Here is a 24,029-nt window from a genome sequence, read left to right on the forward strand (position 1 = left end):
TCAGCAAACTTACTATGCGCAGGAACGGAGAGAGTCGGCCGCGTCCATGCGCACATCCACCTGTGGTGCCGACCAATCAGCCCCGAGGAGATGGTAGCGTCATCATGGTCACGCCTCCGGTGGAGACGGACCTGATGGGAAACCTCGCTGGCTCGAGAGCGCGACATAACGCCGCCTCCTCTGGTTCAGACATCACCGAGTCACGTGGGCGAAATGTAAACAGACCGCCCACGTGCTCTCGGTGGAGTGCACATAGACTATAGCCATCTCTCCCCTCCGCGCTATGCAGATAGGAAATGTCCAAACATTAGGGGACCTGTGAAGAACTGTAACAATAAAATTAGATGCATAAAAATAAAATAAGATAAAAAATAAAAATAACATGACACTAAAGGCATCCAACTATATAGAAAATTGCAATATAGAGAACATTACACAAGAGGCAGGTCCGTCTCCACCGGAGGCGTGACCATGATGACGCTACCATCTCCTCGGGGTTGATTGGTCGGCGCCACAGGTGGATGTGCGCATGGACGCGGCCAACTCTCTCCGTTCCTGCGCATAGTAAGTTTGCTGAGCAAAGCGCACATTTAAATATTAGCAATAGAGTTCCCCATCAGGTCCGCCTGAAGCGTGGTAAGGGGATTGATCGCCATAGGCATAATTTGAATGTGATTGGATATTCTCCAAGGTATGTCTAGTATATAAAGCTGTTGTGATTTTGTATGATCAGACACTGACACTGGCTTGAGAAAGGAGGGGGTCCCCTCCAAAACGTTGCTGTTTTTTATGTCACTGTGTCTTTCCTAAAAGTAAAAGAGCATATATAAATCGATGGTGCCGGTGTCTACACTTCGGACCAACTCAACACAAGGCGGAAAGGATGCAGCACTTGCAGAACAAGCTGTCAATGATGCTTTACAATGCGTTTAAGGGTGATGTGGCAGCACAACGCAATCAAGGTACCACTGGCAGTAATCTTCCTCCTCCCAAGTCCACGCAGGCAAGGACAGGACGCTCCAGCGATCTCAGTGTGATGTTGGACTTACGGACATTCTTTACTCCAACGCCTTGCCATAGTCCTTCTGGATCCACTCTCCACCAACGCCTGGACCGGCAGGTAGCCGACTACCTGGCCTTGAGTGTGGATGTAGACACTGCGAGCAGCAACGATGAACCCTTGGACTACTGGTTGCGCAGGCTTGACCTGTGGCCAGAGCCGTCCCAATTTGCCATCCAACTTCTCTCTTGCCCTGCCGCAAGCTTCCTGTCAGAAAGGACCTTCAGTGCAGCTGGAGGCATTGTCACTGAGAAGAGAAGTCGCATAAGTCACGACAGTGTTCAGTACCTTTATCAAAATGAATGAGGCATGGATCACTGAGGGCTACTGCACGACTGAAGACTAAGTCAGTCCCCACACACAGCATCTCTGCCTGCAGGCCACTTGCCTTCTCCGCCACCACCAACAGGGTCCAGGACTCTAGGCGGATTCCTGAATTTTTAAGGCCGCTGCTAGCAGCGGCTGCTACACTAATTTATCTGGTGCATGTACATGCCTGCCTAATTTTTCTGGCTGCACTGCGGGCGGCTGCAACAAAAAAAAAAACAAAAGGCATGTACATGTGCCCATCTCCCTTTGTGATCATTACCTTGCCGCGGTGAAGGGGCTTGCGTATCACAATGAAGCAATGACCGCCGGCTATTTGAGTGTCTCGGCTGTCACTACGCAAACAGCTGTTTGCGGTGCGTTACCCAGTGAGTTTGGTGTGTCAGTGTGAAGCAGAACTCTAATTACACTCCCTGATTGATGTATACACATGCAAGATGTTTTAAAGCACTTTAGGCCTGCAATTTAGCATTCAATGTGATTTCTGCCCTTAAAAAGCTGCTTTGCGTCAAATCCAGATTTTTCCCCGGGACTTTGGGCATGTATCCCACTCCGCCATGCCTCCCTCCAGGTGTTAGACCCCTTGAAACATGTTTTCCATTACTTTTGTGGCCAGCATAATTTGTTCTATTTTTCAAAGTTCGCCTCCCCATTGAAGTCTATTGCGGTTCGCAAACTTTTCCGCGAACCAAACCTTCCGCGAAGGCTCGCGACATCCCTAGACTGGTACAGAACCTACTCCCTTCTGTTCAAGAGAGGCATAGCTCCTGTAGATACTTGCTTTAGGGGATGTGGTCGCCCTGCAAACCAGGAACATTGTTGGTGGTCTTGTCCATCTATACAGCAGTTTTGGTTTGAGAGGTTTAGATTGGCCACACAGGTTCTGGACACTGGTATCCCCCTAATCCTTGGATAGCCCTATCTCACTAAGTGTAAAAACAGGCTGTAGGTGCATTTTTGTAATGCCACCAAAGCTATCATAAAAAAAGAATGGAGGCCCCCTGCTATCCCCTTCCCTGTCTTAATCCATAAAATGAATGCGTACTACTGGATGGATAAGATAACCTCTTCCCTTCTTAATCATAAAGCACAGTTTGGTCTCCTTGGAGTGCTTGATTCCCCTCTCCCTAGACTCCAGATCTGTGAGATGTTATCTTGGGCTGGGTGCTCTATATGCTTTTGTTTTGAGAAGAGTACAGTTTAGATTGATATGTCTCTTTGTGTCCTTCAATGAAGCATTAGTACACATATCCCTTGCAATTGTTGCATGTCTCAAATTTATATGGTTGACAAATGTACACTGTTTGCGAAACTTATTTATATTTTGCTCAATAAAAAGCATTTTTCTTGAAAAAAAAAATTAGTGAGAAGGATAGGCAGCAGGCACATAAACCCAAACCAGTGTCTCACCATTGTTCTTCTGCCTCCTTTTGGGCTTGTTGCCTGGCCTTCTTGGCCATGAGTTCCTCAGCTATTTGTTCATATGGCTTATCTCCTTGGCCTTCACCCATGATCCAGACCCATACTTCGCCATCAGTTCCCCGTAACCACTGTATGTGTTTAGAATTGTCTATAGAAAACAAAAAATACAAAATATACTACTTCATAACATATTATTTCTGGTAGATATAGTAAAAATACAGAAGATCCAATTTCCTGAGTTAAAGGATGAGATAGACATGTGTATGTACAGTGCCTATCACACAAATAACTATGCGGTTTTCCTTTTTTTCTTTTTCTGCCTGAAAGTTAAATATCAGGTACTCAGTCCTGACTCAGACAGGAAGTGACTACAGTGTGACCCTCACTGATAAGAAACTCGAACTATAAAACATGCTCCTAGCAGAAAATGGCTTCTGAGAGCAATACAGAGGTAAAAAGGGGAATTTCTTATCAGTGAGGGTCACACTGTGGTCACTTCCTGCCTGAGTCAGGACTGAGTCAGCCACTTACATACCTAGGGCTTGATTCACAAAGTGGTGCTAACAGTTAGCATGCTGGTGAAAAGCCCTTTATCATGCCTAAACTCAGTTTAGGCGTGATAAGTTTAGGTGTGATAAGTTTAGGTGTGATAAGTTTAGGCGTGATGAGTTTAGGCGTGATAAGTTTAGGCGTGATAAGTTTAGGTGTGATAAGTTTAGGCGTGACAAGTATAGCACCAACTGGGTTAGCACCGCAGTGCACAGCTGATCAAAAGTTTTGCGCTAGCAAAGTCGGGTGCACTTCGCATAGAGTTTAATGGCGCTGCTTTGCGTGCTGGACTTTGCGCGCGATCTAAACTTATCTAAACTTATCACGCCTAAACTGGCTTTTTAACCAGTGTGGTGCAATGGTTATCACGCCTAAAGTCTTTTAGGCGTGCTAACTGGGTTAGCACCACTTTGTGAATCGAGCCCCTAATATTTAACGATTTCAGGCAGAGAAAGAAAAAAAGGAACATAGAATAGTTATTTGTGTGATAGGCACTGTACATACAGATGTCTATCATCATGTCACATGTCGCTTCGGGTATCCTTTAAAACCACAATTAAAGGACCACTGTCGCGAAAATCTTAAAATCTAAAATATATGTAAACATATACAAATGAGAAGTTCCAGAATAAAATGAGTCTTAAATTACCTTTTCGCCTATGTTGGTGTCACTTACAGTAAATAGTAGAAATCTGACAGTACCAACAGGTTTTGGATTAGCCCATCTACTTATGGGGGGTTCTCAGGGTTTTCTGTATTTTCAAAAGCACTTAGTGAATGGCAGTTGCTCCATCCAACTGCCAAAAAGTGTACGTGAGCAGGCAGGCTGGCCAGCACCTTTGTATAAATCTTTTTCAGAAAGTGTCTTTATAAAGAATAAAGGCCATGCTGAGAATCCCCTATGGAGAGATGGACTAGCCCAAAACCTGTTAGTAATGTCAGATTTCTACTACTTACTGTATATGACACCAACATAGGAGTAACATAATGTACAGCACATTTTACGCTGGAAGAAACATACGTCTTATTTGTATGTGTTGACATATATTTTATATTTTAAGATTTTTGCGACAGTGCTTCTTTAACAAAATAGCACTGGCACTCAAACTTAGAATGACATATTTTTCATAGGGTATAATATGCAGATACTAGTGCCTATTAAGTTAAAAAATAAAATAAAGCAAGCTAACAAAAGAGATGTAGTGAACATACAATTTTCCGTTCTCAAATGGCGAACATGGATTTCCTGAAAAATTGCAAAACGACCGTTCACAGTGGGCTCCATTGACTTAAATAGCAGGCGAACAGCCGTCGACTTTGGCCAGGGATCGCTATACAGCCGCAATATGGCTGTATAAAGATCCCTGGTAACTTTTCCTATTTTTTTTTTACTTTTTTTATTATGTTCAGAGTGTATCTGTAGTTAACTTTTCTTCTATGATAGCATCATTATTTAGACAAACAGTTGTCTGTCAGTTTTCTGTATGCGCTTTTCTGCATGTGCTTTTATACACCTTGGGGTTGATTCACTAAGACAAATATCATGCCTTATCAGAGTTAGCATGCCTTATCAGAGAAAACACACCTTATCGGAGTAGCCTAGCGAGCGCTACAAACTTATGCTTGCTAATTGGCAATGACGAGAGCTCCACTCGTCCTGCCCTGAGCCCTTGTGGGTCCAATTACTTTAAAGGACATTATCCCCGCACTTTGACTGGCCCAATAGGCTACCTGTCAAGTTTCCTGTCAAGTGACAGTCAGCCTATTGGGCCAATCAAAGTGCGGGGATAATGTCCGTTAAAGTGATTGGACCCGCAGGGGCTCAGGGCAAGATGAGTGGAGCTCTCGTCATTGCCAATTAGCAGGCATAACGGTGTAGCGCTCGCTATACTACTCTGATAAGGAATGTTAACTCAGATAAGGCATGTTGGGCTAGATTCACTAAGACAAATAGTATGCCTTATCGGAGTTAACACACCTTATCAGAGTTAACATGCCCGATCAGTGTAGCATAGCGAGCTCTATGAACTTATGCCTGCTAATTGGCAATGACGAACGCTCCGCTTGTCCTGCCCTGAGCCCTTGCGGGTCCAATCCCTTTAAAGAACTTTATCCCCTCACTTTGATTGGCCCAATAGGCTGCTTGTCAAGTTTCCTGTCAAGTGACAGGCAGCCTATTGGGCCAATCAAAGTGTGGGGATAATGGCCCATATGCAATTCATTTTTTCTCCTGAGTTTTCTCCTAGGTGATATTTTTAAATTTGTAATTAAAATGCCTTTTAAACCCCCAGCAAGCAAGAACATACTCAAAATAGGTTTGATAGTACTATTTTACCTAATTTGTGGTACTTTTTCAATTGCAGAGTGCTAAAAAATTAATGTAATAGAAAATGAAAAATTATCTCCTAGGAGAAAACTCAGGTGAAAAAGTTAATTGCATATGGGCCCATGTCCTTTCACCACTTGAGGACCACAGTCTTTTTACCCCTTAAGGACCAGAGCCTTTTTCTCCATTCAGACCACTGCAGCTTTCGCGGTTTATTGCTCGGTCATACAACCTACCACCTAAATGAATTTTACCTCATTTTCTTGTCACTAATACAGCTTTCTTTTGGTGCTATTTGATTGCTGCTGTGATTCTTAGTTTTTATTATATTCATCAAAAAGGACATGAATTTTGTCAAAAAAATGTTTTTTTTTACTTTCTGTGCTGACATTTTTCAAATAAAGTAAAATTTCTATATACATTTTTGTCCAAATTTATTGTGTGCTACATGTCTTTGATAAAAAAAAATCCATTCAGTGTATATTTATTGGTTTGGGTAAAAGTTATAGCGTTTACAAACTATGGTGCCAAAAGTGAATTTTCCCATTTTGAAGCATCTCTGACTTTCCATTTCTTCTAACTTGCGACAAAAAAAATGAAATCTGCCATGGACTCACTATGCTCCTCTCTGAATACCCTGAAGTGTCTACTTTCCAAAATGGGGTAATTTGTGGGGTGTGCTTACTGTCCTGGCATTTTGGGGGTGCTAAATTGTAAGCACCCCTGTAAAGCCTAAAGGTGCTCATTGGACTTTGGGCCCCTTAGCGCAGTTAGGCTGCAAAAAAGTGCCACACATGTGGTATTGCCGTACTCAGGAAAAGTAGTATAAAGTGTTCTGGGGTGTATTTTTACACATACCCATGCTGGGTGGGAGAAATATCTCTGTAAATGACAATGTTTTGATTTTTTTACACACAATTGTCCATTTACAGAGATATTTCTCCCACTCAGCATGGGTATGTGTAAAAATCCACCCCAAAACACATTATACTACTTCTCCCGAGTACGGCGATACCACATGTGTGGCACTTTTTTGCACCCTAACTGCGCTAAGGGTCCCAAAGTCCAATGAGTACCTGTAACGATTGTGGAATTCTCTCCATGATCAGCGCACAGGGCGTGCGCTGACACTGCGGAAATCCTCCACAAGCGTATAATTTGAGGGAACCCAGCAAAAGGTGCAATGCACCTGTAGAGGGAAATTCCTGTCGGCAGATGGAGTTGTGGAGTGCAGAGGAACAGCTCCTCTGCCCTGCCACACACGCCAGACAGGAATTGCACGAAGGGAAGAAACGCAGGGCAAGATAGCCCTGAAAGAGAGAGATCAAAGCAACAGAGGGTATGTGTGTTTACCAAACTAGTCGCCACCCTGCGACGATGAACACACAACCAGGAAGATAAAGTGAGAAGGCAATCGCCGGAGATGGCGGTTGCTAACAGCGACACAAGAACGAATAAGCACAGATGAGGAATGTATGTATGTCCACCAATCTAACCTGCGACGGCGGACACACAACAAAGTAAACTGAGTGAGAACGTAATCGCCTGAGAAGCGATTGTGAATGAGATTGAGCAAAGGGACAGATTGTATATGTGTGCACCAAACTAGTCGCCAACCCGCGATGGTGCATACACAACAGCAGATATGAAGTAGGAACGCAATCGCGAGAGAGGCGATTGCCAGAGGTGACACAAGGCTACAGCAAGGCAGAGCATGAGAGTAGCAAAGGCACAGCAAATATACAATGAGAAGATAAGGAAAATAACAAACGCTAACTAAACGCGAACACCACACTCATTCGCAACAGTGCACGCGTTTATGCGCGGACTCCGCGTGTTAAGCACAACAGAGACAAGCACGCCTAACTAACCACCGACAGACAAACATGAAAAAGAGGACGCGAGCGCTTGCTTAACGGTTACCTCACTGAGCCTCCAGCAAGCATTCGTAGCAGACAAGACAGATACACGAAAACAGGAATAAGTGAGAGATAGGATCCACAGCACTAGCGCAAGAGGCTAGTGCGATCCAGGAAGACAGAACAGAAGGATCCACGGCACTAGCGCAAGGCGAGTGCGATCCAAGCTAGACAGGCAGATGAGATAGCTGGTAGCAACCGCTGCTCCAGCTATACTCCAAGAACAAAGATCAGAACGATCTCCTGTCGACCACCGCAGGGACAGGACAATCGCAACAGACAAACAAAACAGATATGCAATCCTAACTGCACTAGGGAACCTGCCTAGTGCAGTCCCAGGAATTACTCTAAGCTAATCTTCAAACAATGAGCAAGGCTGACACTCCAGGAGTGTTTCACAGGACTAACCCTTATGACCAGCCCAGGTCTGTGATATCACATGGTATATATAGAGCAAGCCTACAAAGGATGTGGCTAGGCAATCTGCATGACAAACGTATGCAAATTCCTCAGCAGCAAGCTGCAAAACTGACAAAAGGTCTCTCTTCCAGAGACCTGCAGAATGCAGACCTGAACAGTGGTCAAAAAGCTGCCTGCCTGCGCAGGCAGCCGAGCGGATCCTCACAGTACCGATTTCACAGGTCATTTTGCAACATTTGGTTTCAAGACTACTCCTCACGGTTTAGGGCCCCTAAAATGCCAGGGCAGTATAGGAACCCCAGAAATGATTTTAGAAAGAATACACCCCAAGGTTTTCCGTTAGGAGTATGGTGAGTTCATAGAAGATTTTATTTTTTTGTCACAAGTAAGCGGAAATTGATTTTAATTGTTTTTTTTTTCACAAAGTGTTTTTTTCCGCTAACTTGTGACAAAAAATAAAATATTGTATGAACTCACCATACTGGGTATGTGTAAAAATACACCCCAAAACACATTATACTTCTTCTCCTGAGTAAGGCGATACGACATGTGTGACACTGTTTTGAAGCCTAGGTGCGCTAAGGGGCCCAACGTCCTATTCCCAGGTCATTTTGAGGCATTTGTTTTCTAGACTATTCCTCACGGTTTAGGGCCCCTAAAATGCCAGGGCAGTATAGGAACCCCACAAGTGACCCCATTTTAGAAAGAAGATACCCCAAGGTATTCCGTTAGGTGTATGGTGAGTAGAGTGGGGCCGAACCTCCGATTTTCGGTTCGCGAACCGGGTTCGCGAACTTCCGCAGAAGGTTCGGTTCGCGTAAACGTTCGCGAACCGCAATAGACTTCAATGGGGATGCGAACTTTGAAAAAAAAATTATGCTGGCCACAAAAGTGATGGAAAAGATGTTTCAAGGGGTCTAACACCTGGACCCCCAGGTGGAGGAGTGGGATACATGCCAAAAGTCCCCGGGAAAAATCTGGATTTGACGCAAAGCAGCGTTTTAAGGGCAGAAATCACATTGAATGCTAAATGACAGGCCTAAAGTGCTTTAAAACTTCTTGCATGTGTATACATCAATCAGGTAGTGTAATTAAGGTACTGCTTCAAACTGACACACCAAACTCACCGTGTAACGCACCGCAAACAGCTGTTTGTGTAGTGACGGCCGTGCTGGACTGGTGCGCACCATGGCGAGAGTGCAGGTTTTGGTGGCTTTACAGCCCATATGGTCGCCTGGCTGATGTAGCTGAATGACAGAACAGTGACTGTCCAGCTGATCAAATTTGGTCTGACCACAATGAGGCAACGACCTTATTATCATGGGTGTGCCCCCCGAGACACTCATCTAGGCGCCGGTCATTGTGATACGCAAGCCCCTTCACCACGGCAAGGTAAAGATCACGAAGGGGAATGGGCGCATGTACATGCCTTTTCTTTTGTTGTTGCAGCTGCCCGCAGTGCAGCCAGAAAAATTAGGCAGTCATGTACACGCACCAGAAAAATTATTACAGTGGCCGCTGCTAGCAGCGGCCTAAAAAATTTAGCAATCCGCCTGGAGTCCCGGACCCTGTTGGTGGTGGCGGAGAAGGTAGTCAAGCAGCCTGCAGGCAGACATGCTGTGTGGAGGGACTGGGAGCGACTTAGTCTTCTTGGGGCAGGCCAGGCAGCCAGTCACACGGCGTGCAGGCAGAGATGCTGTGTGTGCGGGGACTGACTTAGTCTTGGGGCGGGCAGCAGCCCTCCGGGATCCATGCCTCATTCATTTTGATAAAGGTGAGGTACTTAACAGTTTTGTGACTTAGGCGACTTCTCTTCTCAGTGACAATGCCTCCAGCTGCGCTGAAGGTCCTTTCTGACAGGACGCTTGCGGCAGGGCAGGAGAGAAGTTGGATGGCAAATTGGGACAGCTCTGGCCACAGGTCAAGCCTGCGCACCCAGTAGTTCAAGGGTTCCTCATCGCTGTTCACAGCAGTGTCTACATCCACACTTAAGGCCAGGTAGTCGGCTACCTGCCGTTCCAGGCGTTGGTGGAGGGTGGATCCGGAAGGACTACGGCGAGGCGTTGGACTAAAGAACGTCCGCATGTCCGACATCACCATGAGATCGCTGGAGCGTCCTGTCTTTGACTGCGTGGACACGGGAGGAGGATTAGTGGCAGTGGTACCTTGCTGGCGTTGTGCTGTCACATCACCCTTAAAGGCGTTGTAAAGCATAGTTGACAGCTTGTTCTGCATGTGCTGCATCCTTTCCACCTTCAGGTGAGTTGGTAACAGGTCCGCCACTTTGTGCCTGTACCGAGGGTCTAGTAGTAGGGCCACCCAGTACAGCTCATTCCCCTTGAGGTTTTTTATACGGGGGTCCCTCAACAGGCAGGACAGCAAAAAAGACGACATCTGCACAAAGTCGGATCCAGATGTACCATCCATCTCCTCTTGCTCTTCCTCAGTGACGTCACGTAAGTCAACCTCCTCCCCCCAGCCGCGAACAATACCACGGGAAGGTTGAGCAGCACAAGCCCCCTGCGACGCCTGCTGCGGTTGTTCTCCTGCCGCCGTCCCCTCCTCCTCCTCCCCCAAAGAAACACCTTGCTCATCATCCTCTGAGTCTGACTCGTTTTCTGCACACGACTTCTCTTCTTCCTCCTCCTCCCCCCTCTGTGCTGCCGCAGGTGTTGAGGAAACAGCTGGGTATGATGAAAATTGGTCTCATGCCTGTTCCTGCCGTAACTGTTGCTGGTCACTCTCCTTCGCAGCTTCATCCGCCACTCTACGCACAGCATGCTTCAAGAAGTAAGCGTAGGGAATCAAGTCGCTGATGGTGCCTTCACTGCGGCTCACCAGGTTGGTCACCTCCTCAAACGGCCGCATGAGCCTGCATGCATTTTTCATCAGTGTCCAGTTGTCGGGCCAGAACATCCCCATCTTCCCAGACTGTTTCATTCTACTGTAGTTGTATAGGTACTGGGTGACGGCTTTCTTCTGTTCTAGCAGGCGGGAGAACATGAGCAGGGTCGAATTCCAGCGAGTCGGGCTATCGCAAATCAGGCGTCTCACCGGCAAGTTGTTTTTCCGCTGAATTTCCGCAAAGCGTGCCATGGCTGTGTAAGACCACCTCAAATGCTCACAGAACTTCCTGGCCTGCTTCAGGACATCCGCTAATCCAGGGTACTTTGACACAAATCTTTGAACAACTAGATTCATGACATGTGCCATGCAGGGTATGTGTGTCAGCTTCCCCATATGCAAAGCGGCAAGCAGATTGCTGCCGTTGTCGCACACCACGTTGCCTATCTCCAGGTGGTGCGGGGTCAGCCACTCATCCACCCGTTTCTTAAGAGCAGCCAGGAGAGCTGCTCCAGTGTGACTCTCCGCTTTGAGGCAAGACATGTCTAAGATGGCGTGACACCGTCGTACCTGGCATGCAGCATAGGCCCTGCGGAGCTGGGGCTGTGTAGCTGGAGAGGAGAACTGCCACTCAGCCAAGGAGGAGGAGGACAGCGAAGAGCATGTAGCAGGAGGAGAGGAGGTGGCAGGAGGCCTGCCTGCAAGCCGTGGAGGTGTCACAATTTGGTCCGCTGCGCCCTGCTTGCCATCGTTCACCAGGTTGGCCCAATGGGCTGTGTACGTAATGTAGCGGCCCTGCCCGTGCTTGGCAGACCAGGCATCCATGGTCAGGTGTACCCTTGACCCAACGCTCTTCGCAAGAGATGACACCACTTGCCTCTCAACTTCACGGTGCATTTGGGGTATGGCCTTTCTAGAAAAATAAGTGCGGCCTGGCATCTTCCACTGCGGTGTCCCGATGGCCACAAATTTACGGAAGGCCTCAGAGTCCACCAGCCGGTATGGTAACAGCTGGCGAGCTAACAGTTCCGCCACGCCAGCTGTCAGACGCCGGGCAAGGGGGTGACTGGCCGAAATTGGCTTCTTCCGCTCAAACATTTCCTTCACGGACACCTGACTGCTGCTGTGGGCAGAGGAGCAGGAAGCGCTCAAGGGCAGAGGCGGAGTGGAGGAGGGTGCCTGTGAAGGTGCAAGGGAGAAAGCGGCAGAAGCAGATGATGCACCTGAAGGAGGAAGAGAAGGAGGGTGACTTTTCTTTTGTGTGCTGCTGCTGCTTTTGCTCAGGTGGCCATCCCATTGCTGTTTGTGCCTTTTCTCCAGGTGCCTTCGTAAGGCACTTGTCCCTACGTGAGTGTTGGCCTTTCCACGGATCAATTTTTGTTGGCAGAGCGAACAGATGGCTTTGCTCCGATCTGAGGCACAAGCATTAAAAAATTTCCACACCGCTGAGCCACCCTGGGATGTGGGCACTATGGGGACCTCAGCAGCTGATGCTGAAGGGCAAGTTGGCTGGCTGTACATAGGTGGCGATACATGGTGCCGGACTCTGCCACCAGCTGTTTCTGACGAAGAGCTGCCCCAGCTTCTTTCAGCAACTTCTCTCCTCCTACTACTCTCTGACTCCCCCTCTGAACTGTCCCCCTCTTCATCTCCTCTATTGGGAACATACAGAGGATCTGTATCATCGTCATCATCGTAATCATCCTGCCCAGCTTCGGTTGCCTCAGAAAAATCCAAACATGCACCATCAGTAGGTCCTTCATCCTCCTTACACGTTACATCCATAGTGTTGCTGCGTAACTCAGACATATGAGCTGGTGAAAATTCATCTGGCTGTAACAACAATGGCTGTGCATCAGTGATTTCACCACTAAATAATTCTTGCGAAGTGTCAAATGCAGCGGAAGTGGTGGCTGAGCAAGATGAGGTGTTCTGTGTCGCTAAATACTCAACCACGTCCTGACAATCTTGGGAGGTGATGGAACGTGCCTTCTTCCGAGTAGTGTTGGGCGAACAGTGTTCGCCACTGTTCGGGTTCTGCAGAACATCACCCACATGGCCGAACTAAGAGCGCATGGCCGAACGTTCCCCGAACGTTCGGCTAGCGCTGTGATTGGCCGAACGGGTCACGTGGTTCGGACCCGAACGCGCTCTGATTGGCCGAACTGTCACGTGGTTCGGGTAAATAAATACCCGAACCACGTCAAATCTCCGCCATTTGTCTGTGGGTTTAGCTTTGGGTAGGCAGGCAGGGTAGCTAGCGCTCCAGCCACGCTAGCCAGGGTCCCCCCAGTCATTGTGTCGCTGCTTGGAATAGTAGTACACCGCTCGCTCAGCCACACTATATAGCATTGTGTTTACTGCCACTCTGTGTACCTCGCTCAGCCACACTATATAGCATTGTGTTTACTGCCACTCTGTGTCTGCTGGGAACAGTACTACACTGCTCGTTCAGCCACACTATATAGCATTGTGTTTACTGCCACTCTGTGTACCTTGCTCAGCCACACTATATAGCATTGTGTTTACTGCCACTCTGTGTCTGCTGGGAACAGTAGTACACCGCTCGCTCAGCCACACTATATAGCATTGTGTTTACTGCCACTCTGTGTCTGCTGGGAACAGTAGAACACCGCTCGCTCAGCCACACTATATAGCATTGTGTTTACTGCCACTCTGTGTACCTTGCTCAGCCACACTATATAGCATTGTGTTTACTGCCACTCTGTGTCTGCTGGGAACAGTACTACACCGCTCGCTCAGCCACACTATATAGCATTGTGTTTACTGCCACTCTGTGTACCTTGCTCAGCCACACTATATAGCATTGTGTTTACTGCCACTCTGTGTCTGCTGGGAACAGTACTACACCGCTCGCTCAGCCACACTATATAGCATTGTGTTTACTGCCACTCTGTGTACCTTGCTCAGCCACACTATATAGCATTGTGTTTACTGCCACTCTGTGTCTGCTGGGAACAGTAGTACACCGCTCGCTCAGCCACACTATATAGCATTGTGTTTACTGCCACTCTGTGTCTGCTGGGAACAGTAGTACACTTGCGCTCACTCAGTCACCCCATTACTATATAGCATTGCTGGGATCTGTAGTACTCTGCTCACCCACCCATACCATTGTACTGCCAGTCACTGTGTATATTGCTGGGATCTGTAGTACTTCACTCACCGTCAACCACTATATAGCATTGCGTACTCTGCCAGTCAGTGTGTATATTGCTGGGATCAGTAATACTCCACTCAACGTCAACCACTATATGAGCTCACCATGAGTTCCTCAGAGACCTCCGCTGTGAGCAGCACACCCAACAACAGCAACAGCCAACGCCCCACGCAAGCTATAACATCCACCCCAGCAGCCAGTGGTCAGCAGCAGCCCTCCCCGGAGGAGAACGTTGTGTCCATCGGTCCGGCGCCAGAGCGATTATTGAGGGCTGCCATTGAGGAGATGATGGGGCCTGATGTGGAGGAGGAGGTCGGGCTCAGGCCAGCATCCCAAGTTAATGTTGAGGACGATGAGGGGTCTGTGTCTGGAGATGTTGGGGTGGCAGAGGTGGTGGGTGGGTCAGACTCAGGAGAAGAGTTGTATGATGAGGATGATGATCGGGACCATCTGTATGTGCCTCAGAGTCCGACCCCGGAAAACATGTTGTATCGTGTGTTTAGGTACTAAAATCTGCGTTCCCACTTCCCAGTACTGCCCGGGTCCACGGATGCATATAATTTTTTGGGCAGCACTATCAAACTGTGGTACTATGAGTGAGTTGCCATGGTCCTTCTGTGCTGTCACACTCACCGTCTGTCTGCAGATGGATTGTTCAACACAGCTACGCCATCTGACATGTAGTCCTTGACCATCTTCTCCAGGCGATCGGTGTTGGAGGATGTGGAACTGCCCGATTGCTGTTCTGTGGGCTGCTGAATGGGTGTCAGAAAATGTTCCCACTCCAAGGACACTGCCAATACCATTCCCTTTTGGGCACTAGCAGCAGCTTGTGTTCTTTGCTGCCCTCCTGGTCCTCCTGGGTTTGCTGAAGTCAGTCTGTCGGCGTACAACTAGCTAGAGAAGGAGGAGGATGTCAATCTCCTCTCTAAAGTCTCCATCCTCAAGGGCCTGCTGGAATTGTTCCATTTTTGACCTGTCTGACACTTTCTTCAATCAGTTTTTTAACATTGTGTTTGTATAAACTGGGTATAAACCCAGTAATTGGTGTTGTCCAGAATAATGAATAATAATGAATAGTGAATAATGCGCGGGCCACGTTCAATGCAGTCTAGCATGCATTGAGCCATGTGTGCCAGAGAATCCTGCCAGACTCCTCTGTCTTCATGTTCTTGTGAGCGTTGTGATTGTTGTGATGCACCATATTCGTCACCAGCATCACTTTCTTCCTCTTCTGCTGTCCATTCCCGCTAAACTGTGGAAGTCCAACGTGCACCGCTCTGTCCCTCGGCAGTGGGGGCATCCAATTCCTGCTCCAACTCCAGCTGTTCCTCGTCCTGTTCTTTGTCATAGCTGGGACCAGCGTTTCCTGAGGCAGGTTGCCTGATGTTGGTATCATCACGCTGATCGTTTTCATCTTCAGATTCCCCCACTTGCATCATGCCAGCGGTTTCCATCTTCAACATTGATTTCTTCAGTAAACACAGCAGTGGTATTGTAATGCTGACTGTAGAGTTGTCACTGCTCAGTCACAAGCAACGTGGATTGCTCAAAATTTTGGAGGACTTGGCAGAGATCCAACATGGTGGCCCAATCAGATCCACAGAAGCTTGGTAGCTAGCTGCTGGAATGCGCCTCGGCACTGCGCAAAAGCGTGCTAGCATGTGCAGCGTAGAATTCCAGCGCGTAAGGAGGGACATCACCCAGCGAGCGATGGTGCGCTAGATTGAAGCGCTCCTGCATCTCTTGGTGAGTCCTTCAGAAGCGGTACTGGACTTTAAAAAATGTTTGTTTTTTTTTCCCTTCAACAGAAGATCTGCCACGTTGGAGTGAGGAGGACGCCGCCGACCCCGACACCAAGCTGAACCCCGGCGAACTCCAAGCAGAGGATCTTCAGGAACCCTCAAGGCTTTGAGCAAGCTGAGGAGGATCAGCAGTCCCGACGAGACCTCTCCTCATATGTGACTGTGTGCAGTGGAGTAGAGCTCCCCAGAACAACCTCTCACTTGTCACTTTGTCACTGGTCACTTTGTCACTTTGTCATTTTGTCACTTTGTCACTTTGTCACTTGTCACTTTGTCACTTGTCACTTTGTCATTTTGTCACTTTGTCACTTTGTCAGTCACTTTGTCACTTTGTCACTGGTCACTTTGTCACTTTTCACTTTGTCACTTGGTCACTTGTCACTTGGTCACTTGGTCACTTGGTCACTTGTCCAGATGATCTCGGTACACCTCCTGCGATTCAAATTCCTGCACACATTGCTCTGGGATTTGGGTGTGATGAATGATGCATCTAACTGGCCACCGGAGGCAATTAAGGCCTTCAAATCATTGAAAGCAGCTTTCTGTTCCGCCCCCATTTTGCGTCATGTTGAGTTGTTGACGTCATGTTCATCCTCGGCCTCGCCTTGCATTTCAGTGCGAGGTGCATTTTCCACAGAAAAAGGTTGTGAATCCGGGCACAACATTTGTGGCTGTTCCATTGACCTTTCACAGGTAGAAGATTGTGGGGGTGGGAATAGCTCCTCCGAATAGCCCATTGTGTCCTGAAAACTACTCATTGCATTGCTTTGCGCACGCATTTTTTTGTCCTCATGCAAGGCCTGAGTTGCGCCTGAAAGCGTGGCCTTCTCCTCCTGCGCCTCCTCCTGTTCCATCACGTCTGCTGCTGCTGGGTTAGCGTTGCCGCCCGGTCCCTGTTTATTGAACCTCTTATCTTTATTACATTTATGACTGCATGGCGGTACAAAGCATGCTATCCGCACGCTTCTTGTCCTTATGCAAGGCCTGAGTTGTTGTGTCTCAAAGCGTGGCCTTCTCCTCCTGCGCCTCCTCCTGTTCCATCACGTGTGCTGCTGCTGCTGCTGGGTTAGCGTTGCCGGTCCCGGTTTATGGAACCTCTCATCTTTATTACATTTATGACTGCATGGCAGTAAAAAGCATGCTATCCGCACGCTTCTTGTCCTCCTGCAAGGCCTGGGTTGTTGTGTCTCAAAGCGTGGCCTTCTCCTCCTGCGCCTCCTCCTGTTCCATCACGTGTGCTGCTGCTGCTGCTGGGTTAGCGTTGCCGGTCCCTGTTTATGGAACCTCTCATCTTTATTACATTTATGACTGCATGGTGGTAAAAAGCATGCTATCCGCACGCTTTTTGTCCTCATGCAAGGCCTGGGTTGTTGTGTCTCAAAAAGCGTGGCCTTCTCCTCCTGCGCCTCCTCCTCCTGTTCCATCACGTGTGCTGCTGCTGGTGCTGGGTTAGCGTTACCGGTCCCTTTTCCTGGAACCTCTTCTCTGTATTACATTTATGACTGCATGGCGACAAAAAGCATTTTACCTGTGCAAAGAAACATGACATTTTCCACATTTAAAAGACAGTTTTTCCTTTGAAACTTTACAATCAATTTTCTCAAAAACTATAAGCTCTTTTTCAAATATTTTTTTTCCTCTTGTACCCACTCCCAAGGTGCACATACCCTGCAAATTTGGGGTATGTAGCATGTAAGGAAGCTTTACAAAGCACGAAAGTTCGGGTCTGCATTGACTTCCATTATGTTCGGAGTTTGGCGCGAACACCCGAACATCGCGGCGATGTTCAGCGAACGTTCGCGAACCCGAACATCTAGGTGTTCGCCCAACACTACTTCCGAGCACTGTACTGTGGGCCAAGTCCACACGAAATTACATTTACACGACCTCGCACAGACCTGCCGGGTGGCCTTCCTCTGGCTCTGGCACTACCTCTTCCTCTACCTGTTTTGTCCATATCGGGTATGCACGGAGTGGTATATCACACTCACGTAGGTAGGTGGGTTCACTTAACTGCACAGTTATGTGCACTGATGCGGTGGGTTCACTGAACAGAACAAGTATGCAGTGGCGGGTTCACTGAACAGAACAGGTATGCAGTGGCGGGTTCACTGAACAGGTATGCAGTGGTGGGTTCACTGAACATAACAGGTATGCAGTGGCGGGTTCACAGAACAGGTATGCAGTGGCAGGTTCACTGAACAGGTATACAGTGGCGGGTTCACTGAACACAACAGGTATGCAGTGGCGGGTTAACTGAACAGGTATACAGTGGCGGGTTCACTGAACAGAACAGGTATGCAGTGGCGGGTTCACTGAACAGAACAGTTATGCAGTGGCGGGTTCACTGAACAGAACAGGTATGCAGTGGCGGGTTCACAGAACAGGTATGCAGTAGCAGGTTCACAGAACAGGTATACAGTGGCGGGTTCACTGAACACAACAGGTATGCAGTGGCGGGTTCACAGAACTGGTATGCAGTGGCGGGTTCACTGAACAGTACAGGTATGCAGTGGCGGGTTCACTGAACAGAACAGGTATACAGTGGCAGGTTCACTGAACAGAACAGGTATACAGTGGCGGGTTCACTGAACACAACAGGTATGCAGTGGCGGGTTAACTGAACAGGTATACAGTGGCGGGTTCACTAAACAGAACAGGTATGCAGTGGCGGGTTCACTGAACAGAACAGGTATGCAGTGGCGGGTTCACTGAACAGAACAGGTATGCAGTGGTGGGTTCACAGAACAGGTATGCAGTGGCAGGTTCACAGAACAGGTATACAGTGGCGGGTTCACTGAACAGAACAGGTATACAGTGGCAGGTTCACTGAACAGAACAGGTATGCAGTGGCAGGTTCACTGAACAGGTATGCAGTGGTGGGTTCACTGAACAGGTATGCAGTGGTGGGTTCACTGAACAGGTATGCAGTGGCAGGTTCACTGAACAGGTATACAGTGGCGGGTTCACTGAACAGAACAGGTATGCAGTGGCAGGTTCACTGAACAGGTATACAGTGGCGGGTTCACTAAACAGAACAGGTATACAGTGGCAGGTTCACTGAACAGAACAGGTATACAGTGGCGGATTCACTGAACAGAACAGGTATGCAGTGGCGGGTTCACTGAACAGTGCAGGTATGCAGTGGCAGGTTCACTGAACAGGTATGCAGTGGTGGGTTCACTGAACAGGTATGCAGTGGTGGGTTCACTGAACAGGTATGCAGTGGTGGGTTCACAGAACAGGTATGCAGTGGCAGGTTCACTGAACAGGTATGCAGTGGTGGGTTCACTGAACAGGTATGCAGTGGTGGGTTCACTGAACAGGTATGCAGTGGTGGGTTCACAGTACAGGTATGCAGTGGTGGGTTCACAGAACAGGTATGCAGTGGCAGGTTCACTGAACAGGTATGCAGGTATCCAGTGAGCTCACTGAACAGAACAGGTATGGTGGGCTCACTGAACAGAACAGGTATGCAGCCAGGAACAAGCTAAGCCTAACTAATCTTTCCCTATGAGAGACAGTCTGCAGTAGCTCGCCCTAGTCTCACTAACGCAGGCACACGAGTGAGCTTAATGGCCGCCGCTGCCTGCCTTTTATTAGGGGGGGAGTGGCTCCAGGGGCTAGTGTAACCTAATTGGCTACACTGGGCCTGCTGACTGTGATGTAGAGGGTCAAAGTTGACCCTCATGGTGCATAATGGGGCGAACCGAACTTCCGCAAAACTTCGCCTGCGGGACGTGAACGCGAACCACTGAAGTTCGCATGGAACCGTTCGCAGGCGAACCGTTCGGCCCAACTCTAATGGTGAGTTCATAGAAGATTTTATTTTTTGTCACAAGTTAGTGAAAAATGACACTTTGTGAAAAAAACTATAAAAATCAATTTCCGCTAACTTTTGACAAAAAATAAAATCTTCTATGAACTCGTCATACACCTAACAGAATACCTTGGGGTATCTTTTTTTCTAAAAAGGGGTCACTTGTGAGGTTCCTATACTGCCCTGGCATTTTACGGGCCCAAAACCGTGAGTAGTCTGGAAACCAAATGTCTCAAAATGACTGTTCAGGGGTATAAGCATCTGCAAATTTTTATGACAGGTGGTCTAGGAGGGGACAAATTTTGTGGAACCGGTCATAAGCAGGGTGGCCTTTTAGATGACAGGTTGTATTGGGCCTGATCTGATGGATAGGAGTGCTAGGGGGGTGACAGGAGGTGATTGATGGGTGTCTCAGGTGGTGGTTAGAGGGGAAAATAGATGCAATCAATGCACTGGGGAGGTAATCGGAAGGGGGTCTGAGGGAGATTTGAGGGTTTGGCCGAGTGATCAGGAGCCCACACGGGGCAAATTAGGGCCTGATCTGATGGGTAGGTGTGCTAGGGGGTGACAGGTGGTGACAGGAAGTGATTGATGGGTGTCTCAAGGTGTGATTAGTGGGGGGAATAGATGCAAGCAATGCACTGGCGAGGTGATCAGGGCTGGGGTCTGAGGGCATTCTGAGGGTGTGGGCGGGTGATTGGGTGCCCTAGGGGCAGATAGCGGTCTAATCTGATGGGTAGCAGTGACAGTTGGGGACAGGGGGTGATTGATGGGTAATTAGTGGGTGTTTAGAGGAGAGAACAGATGTAAACAATGCACTTGGGAGGTGATCTGACGGCGGGTCTGCAGGCGATCTGATGGTGTGGGTGGGTGATCAGATTGCCCGCAAGGGGCAGGTTAGGGGCTGATTGATCGGTGGCAGTGACAGGGGGTGATTGATGTGTGGCAGTGACAGGGGGTGATTGATGGGTGATTGACAGGTGATCAGTGGGTTATTACAGGGAAGAACAGATGTAAATAATGCACTGGCGAATTGATAAGGGGGGCTGTGAGGGGAATCTGAGCGTGTAGGCGGGTGATTGGGTGCCCGCAAGGGGCAGATTAGGGTCTAATCTGATGGGTAACAGTGACAGGTGGTGACAGGGGGTGATTGATGGGTAATTAGTGGGTGTTTAGAGGAGAGAACAGATGTAAACAATGCACTTGGGAGGTGATCTGATGTCGGGTCTGCAGGCGATCTGATGGTGTGGGTGGGTGATCATATTGCCCGCAAGGGGCAGGTTAGGGGCTGATTGATGGGTGGCAGTGACAGGGGGTGATTGATGGGTGATTGACTGGTGATCAGGGGGGATAGATGCTTACAGTACACAGGGGGGGGGGGGTCTGGGGGAGGGGGATCAGGAGTCCCCAGGGGGCAGTTTAGGGAATAAAAAAAATAGCGTTGACAGATAGTGACAGGGAGTGATTGATGGGTGATTAGGGGGGTGATTGGGTGCAAACAGTGGTCTGGGGGGTGGGCAGGGGGGGTCTGAGTTGTGCTGTGGGCGATCAGGGGGCAGGGGGGGGCAGATCAGTGTGTTTGGGTGCAGACTAGGATGGCTGCAGCCTGCCCTGGTGGTCCCTCGGACACTGGGACCACCAGGGCAGGAGGCAACCTGTATAATACACTTTGTATACATTACAAAGTGTATTATACACTTTGTAGCGGCGATCGTGGGGTTAACAACGGGTTGTCGTCGCGGGTGGGCGGAGCCAGTTGCCGGGGAAGCGCGCGTCATCAATGACACGATCGCTCCCCCGGCATGCCGAAAGGACGCAACGCCCTTGGGCGTATTGCGGTCCTTTCGGCGTTCACTTTGCCGCTGCCCATCGGCTGTGGGCAGGCGGCAAGTGGTTAAAGTGATAGGACCCACAGGGGCTCAGGGCAGGACGAGTGGAGCTCTTGTCATTGCCAATTAGCAGGCATAAGTTTGTAGCGCTCGCTGTGCTACTCTGATAAGGTATGCTAACTCTGATAAGGTGTGTTAACTTTAATAAAGTGTGGAAACTCTGATAAGGGATGCTATCCGTCTTAAGGTGGCCATACACTGGTCGATTTGCCATCAGATCGACCAACAGATACCTCTCTGATCGAATCTGATCAGAGAGGGATCGTATGGCTGCCTTTACTGCAAACAGGTTGTGAATCGATTTCACTATGAAACCAATTCACAATCTGTGGAGCTGCCGCTGCCCCCCTCCTCATATATTACCTGATCCAGCCGTCGCGAGTCCCCTGGTCTCCGCTGTCTCTTCTCCGCTCTGGGCTCCAGGGCTACAGCTTCACTTTACTTCCTGCCGGGGGAAGTTTAAACAGTAGAGGGCGCTCTACTGTTTAAACTTCCTGTTGGGACAGGAACTAAGTGAAGCCAGCCGGAGCCCAGCGAGGAGAACGGACAACGGAGAGAGCGGGGCACCCGCCGGTGGAACAGGTAATGTATTGCCAGTAGCGTCGGTCGTCGGACATTTGAATGCCGCTATTGACGCACTTCTGACCCACCGGCGATCAAGCAAAATCTTCCGCACGGACGGATCGATGATAACGATCGATTTTAGACAGAAATTGATTGTTCGATCAGCGTTTGCGCAACAATTTCACAGCAGATTCAATCACAGTGATCGAATCTGCTGTATATCGGCGGGAAAATCGTTGAGTGAATGGGCCCCTTTAGTGAATCGAGACCATTAAATCTGATAAGGCATGTTAACTCTGATAAGGCATGCTATTTGTGTTAGTGAATCAAGTGTTTGTATGTGGAAAAACACAGGAATTTTTTCCACAGGAGCTACTTTGATATAGAAAAACCACACTTTGCTTCACTGCTGTCAGGTTTTTTTTTTCTGGATAGAAAAAACACCTTGAAGTGTACACTCAGGGCCGGGACAAGGTAAAACACCAACAAAGGCTGAGCTGCCCAAGTGCGCCCCCCCTCCCCCCAGTGCGCCCCCCCTTCTCCCCCCATGTGTGCCCCCTAATGTAACAATAAATTATGCACAAAAAACAGTATTTTTCCACACACAAAAAAACGGATTGCCCATCAGCGAGCTCTGCATTACAGCTGAGCAGTGCAGGGGACGGGAGATGCTAAAGGGGAAGATGATGCTGTGACTCATATGTCACAACACAACAAATAAAAAAAGTATTAAAACATTTTATTTAAAACAAGGTCAGGGGTACAAATAATGAGTTGAACTTACCTGTGGCTTCTAGCAGCCCGCCTGTGCCCACAACACATCACTACAAGTCCCTCTGGCCAGCAGCAGTGACCACCACAAAGCTGGCCAGTTGCCACCAGTCGGTGGCTACTGCGCATGTACGACTGCAAGCCGTGTGCACTCTGTGCAATTTTCATGTACCGCAGATGCACAGAACGCTCCAGACCCACGGAGCACGATGAGGAGGCACTTGGCCGGCCAGCTTAGCGGAGATCACCGCTGCTGGCCAGAGGGACTTGGAATGGCATCGTGGGCACAGCATTGGAGAACTCCAGGGGGCAGAAAGAAGCCCCAGGAAAGTGAAGTTTAAAAAGTTTTTTTAATCAAACTTTACATTTATTTGAATTAAAGGCAGGCCAGGCAGCATAATAATCTGCCACATGTGTTTATAGATGCAGAATGAATGATATACTATATCAACAGTCATTCTGCACATATATACACACACACATGTGACAGACACTATGCTGCTTGCCTGCAATAACCATCCAACTAGGCAGTCACTGACATTGTCAATAATCATTCAGGAAGGATCAACCACTCACTGTCTGTATGTGGGTCACATTGTGACTACTAGAATGGCCGTGGGTGCTAGCCCAGCCAGACCAGTCCCGAGTCTCGACTAATATGCAGCCAGCCCAGCCAGAAGGTGACTGCGAGGGACGTTATGAGAAGAAAGGGGCGGGGCGGGCTCACGACAGACAGACACCAGCCACAACCAGCCAGCTACAGTATTAAGAGAAGGGGGCAGGCGCTACTCGCACGAGAGCCAACAGGAAGCGCCAGCCACAGTACGTGAGCTGCACGCTTACAATCAGGGTCGGACTGGGACACTGGGGGCCCACCAGAGAAATGTAAGCCTGGGGCCCATGCACCCTATGATTTGGAAAACATACAATACCCTAGTGGTCCCCATAACAGAATTACATAGTGGAATAGTGATCTCCCTCCCCTATACAGTCCACTGTACTCTGTGAAGTGCTGCAGAAGATGTCAATGCTCTATAAATACATAATAATAATAATAATAATAATAATAATAATAATAATAATAATAATAATATGGCAGGACATTAGACAATAACTATGGTAAGTATAAGAT

At 48.5% G+C, this 24,029-nt stretch overlaps 1 protein-coding gene across 1 annotated transcript in view; it reads right to left on the reverse strand.

Annotated features, from left to right (window-relative positions):
* The window catches only part of SH2D4B (SH2 domain containing 4B), a 1,318,135-nt gene that overhangs the window by 821,832 nt on the left and 472,274 nt on the right, over nucleotides 1–24,029 (reverse strand). Inside the window, exon 2 of the mRNA XM_068258963.1 lies at nucleotides 2,798–2,957. Within this exon, the coding sequence (XP_068115064.1) occupies nucleotides 2,798–2,957 (160 nt within the window). The remainder of the gene's footprint in view (nucleotides 1–2,797; nucleotides 2,958–24,029) is intronic.

This window comes from Hyperolius riggenbachi, chromosome 10, assembly GCF_040937935.1.
Source record: "Hyperolius riggenbachi isolate aHypRig1 chromosome 10, aHypRig1.pri, whole genome shotgun sequence".
In the NCBI taxonomy this organism is placed as follows: domain Eukaryota; kingdom Metazoa; phylum Chordata; class Amphibia; order Anura; family Hyperoliidae; genus Hyperolius; species Hyperolius riggenbachi.